This window comes from Equus asinus, chromosome 3 (assembly GCF_041296235.1).
Source record: "Equus asinus isolate D_3611 breed Donkey chromosome 3, EquAss-T2T_v2, whole genome shotgun sequence".
Taxonomy (NCBI): Eukaryota; Metazoa; Chordata; class Mammalia; order Perissodactyla; family Equidae; genus Equus; species Equus asinus.
This window is the reverse complement of record NC_091792.1, coordinates 118,614,348-118,628,197: the sequence shown is the minus strand read 5'-3', so window position 1 is coordinate 118,628,197 and position 13,850 is coordinate 118,614,348. Positions and strand designations below refer to the sequence as shown.

General features: G+C 42.0%; 1 protein-coding gene across 1 annotated transcript in view; it reads left to right on the top strand.

Moving 5' to 3' along the window:
- The first annotated feature begins 7,724 nt into the window (after positions 1-7,724).
- The window catches only part of SPMAP2L (sperm microtubule associated protein 2 like), a 51,991-nt gene continuing 45,865 nt past the window's right edge, over positions 7,725-13,850 (top strand). Inside the window, exon 1 of the mRNA XM_070506546.1 lies at positions 7,725-8,274. Coding sequence (XP_070362647.1) covers positions 7,725-8,274 — 550 coding nt within the window. The remainder of the gene's footprint in view (positions 8,275-13,850) is intronic.

The window sequence follows — 13,850 nt, the reverse complement described above, 5'->3', positions numbered from 1 at the left end:
ACACTTCAACAAATTTAAAGAAATAGAAATCATACAATGTCTGGTTTCAGACCACAATGGAATTAAGCTAGAAATCAATAACAGAAAGGTAGCAGGAAAATCCTAAAATACTTGGAGATTAAACAACACACTTCTAAATAACACATGGGTCAAAGAAGAACTCTGAAGAGAAATTTAGAATTATTTTGAACTAAATGAAAATAACAATTTATCAAAACTTGTGGGATGCAGCAAAAACAGTGTTTAGAGGGAAATTTATAGCACTAAATGCATATATTAGAAAAGAAGAAGGATCTAAAATCAATCATCTAAGTTTCCACTTTGGAAAAATATAAAAATAAGAGCAAATTGAACCCAAAGTAAGCAGAAGAAAATAAATAATAAAATCGATAGCAGAAATCACTGAAACTGAAAACAAGAAATCAATAGCAAAAATCAAAGAAACCAAAACCTGGTCCTTTGAAAAGATAAATAAGATTGATATCTGTAGCCAGGCTAACCAAGAAAAAAAGAGAGAATACACAAATAAATAATAATACACAAATAAATAAATGAAAGAGGGGACATCACTACAGATCTCATGGATATTAAAAGGATAATAAATGAACAATTATGAAAAACTTTATGCCCACAAATTTGATAACCTAGGTGAAATGGACCAATTCCTTGAAAGAAACCATCTGCCAAAACTCACACAAGAAGAAGTAGACAATCTGAATAGGCCTTTTTCTATTCAAGAAATTGAATCAACAATTAATAACCTTTCAAAACAGAAAGCACCAGGCCCAGGTGGGTTCATTGATGAATTCTACCAAACATTTAAGGAAGAAATTATACCACTTATCTACAGAGACAATACTTCCTAACTCATTCTATGAGGCCAGCATTACCCTAATACCAAAACCAGATAAAGATATTACAAGAAAATTAAACTATAGACCAATATCTCTCATGAATATAAATACGAAAATCTTCAAAAAGATATTAGCAAATTGAATCCAACAACGTAAAAGAAGAATTATGCACCACGACGAAGTGGGATTTATCCCAATATGCAAGGCTGGTTCAAAATTTGAAAATCAATTCATATAATCCATCACATCAATAGGCTGAAAAAGAAAAATCACATGATCATATCAATAGATGCAGAAAAAGCATCTGACGAAATTCAACACCCATTCATGATAAAAACGCTCAGTAAACTAGGAAAAGAGTGAAATTTCCTCAACTTGATTAAAAAAAAAAAAAAGCTATAAAAAACTTACCCCTAACATACTTACTGGTGAGAAACTTGAACTTTTCCCAACTTCAAGAGCAAGGCAAGGGCAACTTCAGGAACAAGGCAAGGGCATCCCTCTCACCACTGCTTTTCAACATCCTACTAGAAGTCCTAGCTAATGCAATAAGACAAGAAGAGGAAATAAAAGGTATACAGATTGAGAAGGAAAAAATAAAACTGTCTTTGTTCATAAATGACATAACTGTCTACATAAAAAAGTCCAAAAGAATCAACAAAAAAACTGGACCTCATAAGCAATTATAGCAGGGTTGCAAGATACAAGGTTAACACACATAAGTCAATTGCTTTCCTATATACCAGCAATGAAGAAGTAGAGTTTGAAATTAAAAACACAATTATCATTTACATTAGCACCCTCCCCCGAGTGAAATACTTAGGTATAAATCTAACAAAATATGTACAAGATCTGTATGAGGAAAACCACAAAACTCTGATGAAAGAGATCAAAGAAGGACTAAATAAATGGAGAAATATTCCATGTTCATCAATAGGAAGACTCTCTGTTGTCAAGATGTCTGTTCTTTACAACTTGATCTACAGATTCAATGCAAGACCAATCAAAATCCAAGCAAGTTATTTTGTGGATATAGAGAAAATGATTCCCAAGTTTACACAGAGAGGTAGAAGACCCAGAAATGCCAACACAATATTGAAGGAGAAGAACAAAGTTGGAGGAATGACACCACTGATTTCAAGACTTACTATAAAGCTATGGTAATCAGGACAGTGTGGTATTGGTGAAAGAACAAACAAATACATCAACGGAACAAAATAGAGAGCCCAGAAATAGACTTACATACATGTAGTCAACTGATCTTTGACAAAGGAGCAAGGGCAATACAATGGAGCAAAGATTGTCTTTGTAACAAATGGGCCTGAAATGACTGAACAAACACATGCAAAACAGGAATCTCAACACAGACCTTACAACCTTAACAAAAATTAACTCAAAATGGATCACAGACCTAAATGTAAAATGCAAAACTATAAAACTCCTAGAAGGTAACATAGGAGAAAACCTAGATGACCTTGGGTATGGGGTATGGCGATGACTTTTGAGATATAACACCAAAGGCGTGATCTATGAAAGAAAGAATTTATAAGCTGGACTCGATCAAAAATAAATCTTTTTGCTCTTCAAAAGACACTCAAGGGAATAAAAAGACAAGCCACAGACTCAGAGAAAATATTTGCAAAAGAAACATCTGATAAATGACTTATCCAAAATAGACAAAGAACCCTTAAGACTCAGCAACAAGAACATAAACAACCCAATTGAAAAATGGGTCAAAGACCTTAACAGACACCTCATGAAAGAAGATATACAGATGAAAAATAGGCATATGAAGAGATGCTGCACATTATATGTCATCAGGAAAACGCAAATTAAAACAATAATGAGATACCACTACACATCTATTAGAATGGCCAAAATCCAGAACACTGAGAACACCAAATGCTTGTTAGGATGTGGAGCAACAGGAACTCTCATTCATTGCTAATGGGAATGCAAAATGGTACGGCTACTTTGGAAGACAGTTCAGCAGTTTCTTACAAAGCTAAACATACTTTTACCACACGATTTTGCTCCTTGGCATCTACCCAAAGAAGCTGAGAATTTATGTCCACATAAATATCTTTACATGGATGTTTATAGCAGCTTTATTCATAATTACCAAAACCTGGAAGCAACCAAGATGTCCTTCAGTCAGTGAATGGAAAAATAAATTGTGGTACATCCAGACAATGAAATATTATTCAGTCCTAAAAAGAAGTGAGTTACCAAGTCATGAAATGACATGGAGGAAACTTAAATGCATATTACTAAGTGAAAGAAGCTAATCTAAAAAGACTAAATACTGTATGATTCCAACAACATAACATTCTGGAAAAAGTCAAAATTATGGAGATAGTAAAAAGAACAGTGCTTGCCAGGGGCTAGGTGGGAGGGAAGGATGAATAGGTGGAGCACAAAGGACTTTTAGGACAGTGAAACTACTCTGTGCAATCCTAAAGTGGTGGATACATGTCACACATTTGTCTAAACCCATGGAATGTACAACACCAAAAGTAAACCCTAATGTAAACTATGGACTTAGGGTGAGGATGTGTCAATCTGTAGGTTCATCAATGGAAACAAATGTACCACTCTAGCGGGGGATATTGATAAGGAAGGAGGCTATGAGTGAGCAGGGGTACATGGGAAATCTCTGTATGTTCTGCTCAATTTTGCTGTGAACCTAAAACTGCTCTAAAAATAAAGTCTATTTAAAAAAACCTAAAAATATCATGAGCTAAAAAAAAAAGATTTGAAAAGGGAATTTGTTCTGCAAATCCTTCCTTTTAAAATTTGGAATCTGTGGCAAAATGAAAAACCAAATTTGGTGAAGACGGTTATCCCCTCCCAATGTTAGCACATCGCCTTCTCTATCAAGTTTTGGGTTGAAACGGAACATAACTGAATTTAGGCATGTATGTGCAAAATAATTGCCCCAGGAGAGATGAGACATTAGAGTGTGTGCCTTTAAGGTTACTAGGTTTCTGTCAGAGCTTCAGGATAATGTTTAACAGAATCATATCACAACAGCCACTCAAGTGTCTAATGTCAGACCTTCCTTTGTCTGTCCTATGGAGGTTGGATCACACAATGATTCAGGATTGTCAGAAATCCTGAATTTCAGCCTCTGCCCAAAGATTGCCACATACCGGCCCCCGGACAAATCCCTTAACCATCTTGTGTCTTACTTGGTCTTCACCTGGAAAAGCATTAAATCGAATGCAGACTACTTCTTGCCCTAAATTCTGATTCTATGTGGTCTCTCTTCTTTATATTGTCTAAAGTGGTCAGGGACAGCCATAAGTTCCTGGATGCCTATTTCAAAGGTGATGCCAAAAGGTTTCAGGATAGGAATGATACCTGTGTTCTTCCTTGTTCAGTCTTGTTTTGCTCCCATTCTGATTTTAGCTTTCACATTTTGGCAATAAGTGTTGTGGCTGGAGTTTTTCCTTCAGTGAACAGCTATTGAGTGCCAACCTGCAGGCACTGCTTGATGCTGGGGATGATTAAAATGGGGACTTGAGATACTCTCAGGCTAGCGAGGGAGGTATATGTCACAGGAGTTTCTAGTGGAAATGGCACTCAGCCAAGACAAGTTGGCGTGTGGTCACAGAGGCTGCCTGGCTGGCAGTCTTCCCAATAGGACTCACGGGGTGGCATTCATTACGTTGGAGAACTTACCACATCTGGCATCTGTTGCCAGCCTTCCAGGCTCAGAAACTATAGGTTTAGTTAACACACTAACAGTGGATCTGTCTTTTCATTTTTTCATTTACTCACCATTTATTGAGCGCCAACTATGTGCCAGAAAATGTGCAAGAACTCTTTCAGTTAAAAATGATAGCAATTCAACTTAAATTTGTGTGTGCCAAAAAAAGTGAACATTTTTGGAGTCATCATACTGGACAGTTTGGGCATAGGTGGATTCAGGGGTTCAAAGATAACAAGACCGCCTGTCTCTCAGCCCTGCTACCCTCTGCTTTGCCTCATTCTCAGATCCCCTTTGCAGGGGACTGCTGTCAACACCAAGCTACATTCGTACAGCTCATGATCCCAAAGTAAAAGGAACCCTTCCTTTTAAAGCAGCCATCTAGCAAATCTCATGGAAGGACATTGATTGGCTCTGCTGGGGTCACATATTCATCTCTGAACCAATCCTTGTGGCCATATTGCCCAGACTGGGGTTGGGGAGCAGGATTAGCCCCCTCAAACCGTAGTGGATGAATTCCTAACAGAAAGGAGGGATGCTACTTTTAGAAGAGGGAAAGAATGCTAGGGAGGAAAACAACAGAAATAACGACAACTATCCAAGGTCATTCACTGTGCTCCACACTGGGCATACACCAGCCACCAGGACAGAAAATGTCCCTGTTGTTAAGGAGCTTACATTCTGCTGGGGAGGCAGACACAAAAATAAAAAAGCAGAAGAAATAGTTATAAATTGTGTAGAAGCAAGAATCTGAGATAGAAAATAAAGGCGGGAACATTTTTTAAAATGACCGTGCACTGGAAAAACCTCTCTGAGTGGGTGATATTTAAGCCAAGCCCTAAAGAATAGAAAAGAACCGGTCTGTGAAGAGAAGTGGGCTCGGGCAGTGGGGACAGGTGTAGGAAGAGCTGAAACGGGAACCAAGCATGACATGTGAGAGAAGAACAGGGAGGTTGGAATGTAGACAGCAAGGGTGGAGCAGCCCAGAGTGGACTGGAGAGAGAGGCAAGGACCAGATCCAGGGGCACCTTATGGTACAAAGCTTGAGATTTATTCTAAATAGTTTGGAGTGTCATGACTGGAAATAGGCCAAGTCTGAACACCAGTTGGGAGGCCACTGCAGAATCCAGAGAGATGATGGTGGCTTGGACTGGCATGGTGATTGCAGATGGAAAGAAAAGCATGGAAGAAAGACATATTTGAAGAACGAACTGGAGCTGCTGATGCATTAGAGTGGGGGATGGGGGCGAGGGAAAGAGAGAATCAAGACTGATTCCTAAATTTCTCCCAGAAAAGACATAAGTCAGATTCATGAGGTTAGTGTATAAAATCAGAATGCCAATATATAACTGTGATATGAACCAGAATTCATTCTGTGTGATCCTAATCTCTCTCAGGTAGCAGACTCTGGGAAGCTGGGTCATGTCAGAAAGTTGCCTGGTGAGCATGGATCTGTTGATGTCTAGTGGCATCAGGCCAGACATGCATCTCAAGAGGGCCTGAAGAACCAGCTGTAACATTTGCAGTCTGTTGGCTTCGGTCCCTCTCCCCTCACAGTTCTTGAATGGGCACAGCCGCCAGGATACACAGATGCAGAGAATGGATATCCTTCCGTATATCCATTGTGGGGTGAAGCTCCTCTTCCAATGGATATTTGAAGGCATTCCATTTAGGACTAGATGTACTGATTTAGGGGCCATCCTGCCTCTTTAAGGAGAATTTACATAACTCTTCCCTGATTGTTTACATGTTGAGTTAAAACACTCTCTGGATAGCTTTATCTCTTCTTTCCCCAAGTTTTTGGGAGATACTTCTTGAATTTCTATATAGTACTGCGCATGTCTATACAAGGGTGTGTCTGGGGGAGCAGATTTCCTGATTCATGTATTGCACTCTCTTCTAGTTCCATTCCAGATGACAGCCACAATTCAAAATGTTTTTCTTTTAACTTTTGCATCTGTGAGAACATCTAAGGAGTACACAGTAGGGTGCAAAAAGTATACTTGGGTTTACCATATACTTGGGCAGATGACTTATTCTTTAACATCTCTAGTCTCTCCTTTTGAAAAGAACATGCCACTAAAACTCTACCATTGCTTTTCTCCTCTACCACAGCACCACGACATGAAAATTAGCTGAAAGCACTCCTCAAGAAATTGAGAGAGATCCTGGCCACTTACCTTTTTAAAATCTCTTGATATAATAATAATGATTAAAAAAGAGAGGGGGTTGCCAAAAATAAGGTTATAAAAACTCTGGTATGTTGTATTTAAAAGATATCACATAAAACAAACTAATGCCATCAATACACAAGCACACATACAAACAAATACATTGCACTAAAAGTGTGCTGTTCACAAGATAACTACAGGATTTATAAAAACAATGATTTATAGCGCACTTCAGTAAACACTATGCCCTGTAATGAGACACAAGTTGTAGATGAATATATTTTTCTTTTACTCTCGTCAGTATTTCTTTGTGACTGTGTGTAGAACTTCATGTGGAAATTAAGTAAAAAATCAAAATTTGAGACTTTTCCCGAATGTTAAGCTTGGACCAAATGACATACTGGTATCGCCCTCCTCTCACAACCCTCATTCCTATTGCCACGCATTTACTAGAATCTGATGGAAATCAGTCTCACTGATCCAGGGCCTTAGAATTTTGTCAGTCTCGGCATCCCCTCCCAGCACGATCAGGGGACAAAGGACTATGGATACCCTGTGCCAGAGAACCTCTGAAACACCACAGAGACCCAGCTCTGCTGTCTGAGCGGTGCTGTAACTGGACTGTAAGCTGATACGTTCGGCCCCAGGGACTGGGCAGCGGCAACGGAGAGCACGCGAGAGTCCTCACCCTTAACACGGGCGACAGCAGGTCAGCAGCCCGTCGCCTTTCTCCACGGACGCGCCCCCGGGCTCCTCTCTGCCTGGTACAGAGCGCGGGGAGCCCCGGAGCGTGGCGCATCCCCTTGGCAACTGGAGAACGCGCTGGTCGGGCGCCCGGGGCGGGGCTGTCGGGGTGGGGGGTGGCGGGCGGGGGCGGGGGCGGGGCGCGGGCGGCCCGCATCCCTCACCTTTCGCTCAGAAGGCGCGCTGCGGCCCGGCGGAGCGCAGCGCACAGCAGCGCCGCGCGCAGCCGGAGCTCGGGCCGCAATGGAAAGTGGCGAGTTTTCCAGTTCATCCGCGCTGTCCGACGGCCTTGACACACCAGAATTCTCTGCTCTCTTCGAAGCCCACCGGAAGCCCTTCGTATTCAAGATCTTCAACGTGCACGAGTTTGAGGCGCCGGAGGAACCCGAGGAGCCAGAGGAGGCCCATGAGCAAGACGAGGGCGATGAGGCTGATGAGTCCGATGAGACCCCCGAGCCCCACAGTCCCTATGAGCCCCACCAGCCCTGTGAGCCCCACGAGCCCTATGAGCCCCACGAGCCCTGTGAGCCCTACGAGCCCTATGAGCCCCATCAGCCCTGTGAGCCCCACCAGCCCTGTGAGCCCCACCAGCCCTATGAGCCGCACGAGCCGCATGCTCCCCGTGCAGCCCAGGAGCCCCACAAACCCTACGAGCCCCATGCGCCCCGCGAGCTCCGCAAGCTCCACAAGCCCCGAAAGCCCCGCCAAGCCGACCTTCCCAGCACCGCCGTGGTGTTCTCCCCATCTCTGGTGACCAGATTCCCGCCACGGATTCCGCTGCCTTCCCTGAGCGGTAGGTGTTGGGGCCCCTCCGAGGCTCTGAGCAATCCCGTCCCATGATGTGAAGGTTTGCATGGAAGAGCTCGCTTTGTTCTGAAGGAATGTAATTATTTTGTCATTTCGTTTACCTGCTGCTTTACAGTCTCCTATCTTTGGACCTCAAGGGGCTCTGTGGGAAATTGAGACTCTGGTAACCAGAGAAACTGAATCTCTTCACTCTCTCCTCTCTCCACCTGATGACCTCCTAGCTGTCCTTGAGTTTCCGTTGTCACTTCTTTTTGAAGCCCTTCTTAATTCTTCTCTACAGTTACTCATTGCTTTCCTCTGAGTTGCCACTTTGAACATTACCTCTATAATAGCGCTTAAGATTGTGTGTTACATCATTATCTTTCTCCCCAACTAAAGGGGAGGATCCCTGAAGGAAGGATATTTTTGTCAGTGTTTGGCACATGGCAGCACTCAGTGAATGCTACCATTACATTGTGATAGTAACAAAACACTCATTGAGCAGGAATTCAGAGAGTACATTTACTCAGTGCTTACCATATGCTCAGTCTTCACCAAGTTCACAAGGTAGCAGGGCTGATGGGACTTGGGTTACATCCTTTGCTCTGACCATACCAGATCACTTATGACCTCTCATTGATGACCCCACTCAAAACAATTCTTTGTTCACATTGGGCTTCCAGTCGCTTGGCTGACCACTTTTTATCTCATGTTCTCCTTGACTCCTCTTTATCGGCCTCGATTCTGTGGTCTATCATTTCAGTTGCCCACTTAGAACATCTTCCTCCACCGCATTGGCTCTTTGCTTATGCACCAGACTTCTCCTGGCAAAACCCTAACCCTGGTTAAACCCAACCATTCACTCTCTGCCTACACCTGACTCTTGCTATACAGAATCACACAATCAGACTGACTGTGTTTATTTCCATTTCATGACCACAAATCTCATTTGGTCATTTGGCAGCGCCTAGCAAGCCCACTTTATTCACCTCGTAAGTTAGTTCTCCTAATCTCTCCTCTAACCTTCGTACTTTTTTTTGACCCCCAAACAGCTGAAGACTTTGCCTCACACCTTAAGAAAATAGAAGCAAATAGTCGTGAACTCCCTTATTTTCTTAACCGTAATCTATTGCCTTCCCCAAATCTGCACTCATGGGTTCTATCTTTTCTCATATTTCAGGGAAGAATTGTTCCTCTTTCTATGAAAAGCAAAACCCTCCACTTGTGCTTTGAATTCCACTCTTGTCTCCAGAAGAACTTTGTTCCTGCAGTTCCTGCCTCTCATACAGCATCAATTTCTCCCTTTCTGTTGAATCAGACCCATGACCGTACACATATACTGTAGAATCTTCCATCTTGAAATAACTCACTCCACCAAAACTGCTCTAGGTAACTACCTTTCTCTCCACTGCCAACCCTGTCATCATGCATGGAGATTTCAGTAGCCATATGAATGATCCGCTTGGCTTCTCAGTTGTTTGACCTCCTCACGTTGAATGATGGGGTCCTTCACCCCATCTTAGGCGCCCACTACCCTAGCCTTTGATAACATCCATTGCCATACTATTTCCAAAATCTCTATTTCAAGCACTCTAATCTCTAACCATGTCCTGTCTTTCCAGCTTACTCACTCCTCTTGTATCCCTTCTGTCAATTCTTTAGTTTCAAAGGGACCTTTAACCCATTAATGCTATTAACTTTTCATTATATATCACTACCTTATATCCTTCTATCTCTCTTTATTAACATTGTTGTCCATGGTCCACCAATGGAATCGCTCCCTTGCAAATATCCTTAACTCTCTTGCTTTACCTTCCATCATTCTTGCCTAGTTAAATCCAATTCTTGCCTGCACTTGAAAAACAGATGATAAGAGAAAAACAAACAACTATGCTGACTAATCTTTAAATTCATGCCCTTGAACTTCAAATGGGCTCTCAGTGCTGCTTGGCAATCATACTGCTTTCTCCCAGTCAATTCATTTTCTAACATGGCATCTACCAAACTACCAGTATCTGTACATATATACTCTACCTTTTCTCCTGTTATTTTTGGACGAACTCTCCTTGTTCCTATTAAAGGCCATTCTTTCAACCTGTGTGTTGGATCCCATCCCATCTAACTTTAGGTCTTTTGCTCCTAAAGGAGCCTCCTGCTTCAGGACCTTTTCAGGACCTAATCAGGACCTCTCCTGCTTTATTCCCTTCAGCACATGACCGTGCAGCAATAACTCCTATCTTTAAAAAAATGAACCTTCTCTTAACTCCATGTACCCCTCCAGGTACCACTCCTGCGTCTCTGCTCCTGTTTAGAGAAAAGTCCCTCTGAATAATTGTCTGTAAGTCATTATCTGCATATCCTCTCCTCTCATTCTCTGAAAACCCACTTAAGCTTTCATCTTGTCTACTTAGCTAAAGTTGCTCTTGTTGAGGTCACAATGACCTCTGCCTTGCCAAATTCAATGGTTAATTCTTCATCCTTATCTTACTCATTTGACACATTCACTCCTCTTTCTTGGAGGTCTTTCTTTACTTGATTTCTGGGATACCACTGTCTTCATTGTCATCCTGCCTCATTCATTGTTCCTGGCTCGGTTTCCTTTGCTAGATCTTTCTACTCTTCCCAGCCTCTAGTTTGACGTGAGTGATGGCTCAGTTCTCTCAGATTCTTTAGAACTTTCCTTGTTCCCTAGGTGATATCATCAGTTCCATGCCTTTAATTGTGTGCTGGTGACTTCCCAAATTATCTCTAGCCTCAACTTCTCCCTTGAGCTCCAGAGTTTAATAACCACTTGTCTATTTAACATCCCTACTTGAACATCTAGTAGGCATGCAAAATATAATGTGTCCATAGCTGAACTCTTATTTCCACGTCCAAACTTGCTCTTCCCAATTGTTCTGCATTTCAGCAAATGGCACCACTATTCATCCATCCAGGTCCTTAGGTCAAAAACCTTGGAGTCCTTCTTCACACTTGTTTTTCTCTTACACACTGCCTCCAAACCATTAGCAAACCCCAGTTTTGAAATATATGATGACTATGACAATTCTTAGCATCTAACCTTCATTATATTTGTAAGCCACTCTTGTTTGGTCCACTGCAGTAGCTTCCAGCTTGGCTCTTACTTCCAGTGTTGCCCCTCCTCCCCCATTCATTGTTCATATCAGTGGTCACAAGGATTCCTTAGAACATACATTATATGCAACTCTCCTGCTCTCATCTCTCCAGAGGGGGTTCTCATCTCAAGTAGTTTGTAATCTAAAGTCCTTAGCAAGCCTATAAGACCCCACATGATCTGGCCCCTGCCTACCTCCCCAACCTCATGTCCCACCACTCTCCCCACAGTGTGTGCTCTCCAACCACATGGGCCTCCTTGCTCCTCACAATCATTTCACTTGCTTTTTACCTCTCCCAGGACACTCTCCCCTCAAGTGTTTGTCACCTCTGTCAAAAAGAACACTCTTTGGCCTTCCGATTTTCTTTAAAGCACTTATCTAAATGACTCTATTAGGTATCTTTTTTTTTTTTTTTACTGTTTACAATAAGCTCTCTGAGGGCAGAACCTTTGTATTCCCCACTGTTTCATCTGCAGTGCCTCCAACAGTGCCTGGAACAGGTCAGGATTTAGCAATTATTGTTGAATGAAAGAGCTCTCATTCAGCCTCTATGTCACCAAACCTAATGATTCCTTCTCTGGTTGTTAAGAAGATTACATGAGTTAATACCTGTAAACCATTTAGAACAGATTGTGGTATATGGTAAGCGCTTAGTAGATGTTAGCCATTGTTAGTAGTAGGTAGGATTATTATCTTATTTGACCTCTTGGCAGCATTTAATACAATTGGCCACGCCCTTCTTGAAACATACACCTCTTTCTCTTGGCCTCTGTGACATCACAGTCTCCCAGTTTATCACCCACCTAACTGCTTCATCTTTCATTTGCTGGGTCCTCCCTGTTTTCCTGAACTCTAAAGGCCTCCATGTTAACCCTTTTTCTCTTTGTTTACACTTTTTTCCCCTATGTGGTCATATCTACACTCATGGCTTTAAATAGATTCTCTGTGCTGCTGTCTCCTAAATTTATATATTTCATCTCTACTCTCTCTCCTGAGTCCCACACTCTTGTATTCAACTGGCTACTGGACATCTCCATTTGGATATATCATACGCATCTCAAATGTCATATACTTTGAGACAGAAGTCTTGATTTTCCTCCCAATCTTGTCCCTCCCTCCTCCTTACAACTGGTTGCTCCCAGAAAATAGCATCCAGTTGCTCAAGCCAAAAAAAAAAAAAAAGAATCTGTTAGTTCTCCCTGATTCCTCTTTCTTTACCCTCAAATACAATGAGTCCAAGGCAGGGTCTGGTGGTTTTCTCTCCAGAACTTTTCCTGAATTCATTCATTTACACTGCTAACACCCTCCTCCCAATGATGGTCATTTGTCACCTGGAGTTTTACTTGAGCAGCAGTCTCCTGCTCCTACTCTTGTCCCCCGCAGTCTCTTTGCAACTGCAGCCAGAGTGAGTATTTTAAAAACCCAATCAGGTCACATCTTTCCCTCACTGTAAAGTCCTTCCTGTGGCTTCCCCTTGCTCTTAGGATAAACCCAAACTTTTTGCAGGGGTCCCTAGAGCTCCCTAGGCTCTCTGACCCCACCTCCTACCGCTCTGCCACAGTCATGCTGGCTTCTTTTCTGTTCCTCTAAAAGGCCAATCGCAGACTTGCCCCTGCAATGTGTGGTTTCCTCTCCCCAGATGCTTATTGTTTTCCCAGGAGTTTTCCCAGGATTGTCTCATGGTTAATTCCTCAGCCCGTGTTTTTAAAAGGTGGGAAAGCCTACCTTTTAGAGGGTTTTCCTTGTCCATGCTGCTGTCCTGTAGTAGCTCCCTGTGAAGTAGCTTGATGTTGAGACTCTAAAAAGTTTTCAAACTCTGCTTTAGAAAACATCACTTTAAAGCTTCCTGTCTTCTCAGTTGTCTTCTAGATTTTTCTTGTTAAAAATTCCAATAAATCTTTACGCTAATCCCTTTAGTAGAGCTCAGTAAGCATCAAGCATAATTATATAATATTTACATAAAATAATGTAAACAATAGGCAGTATTTAGTCAGCATGTCACCATGCCTCTGCTCACTCAATAAAAGTTCCTTCGTCTAACATTTACCGAGCATTCTAAGGCACTTTTCTGTGTCCTGTGGGGGTGTGATGATGACTGAGACATGGCAGTTTGGTTGTGTGCAAATTCTTCAAATTTATATTATAGAATAGGTCCCATCCTTAGTAAATCACCTTACTAATGTATCATCACTGTCACCGTTAAATTTTATTGAGCACTTACGGTGTTCAGGGTGTAGACACTGAGCTGTAGATGAGTGAGGGGTGGATCCCATCCTTGAAGGACTGTTACTGTGGTTGGGGAGGCTGAACACGTCTATAACAATAACACGTCCATAGCATACTAAGTAAAGTGGACTGGAGTGGCCTATGGGATAGTCACTTCATTTTTCTGAGTTAAACCTCTTTTTTTTAAAAGAGAAGAAAGGCTGAAAAAAAAGACCCAAAGTACTCATTAAAGCCACTTACC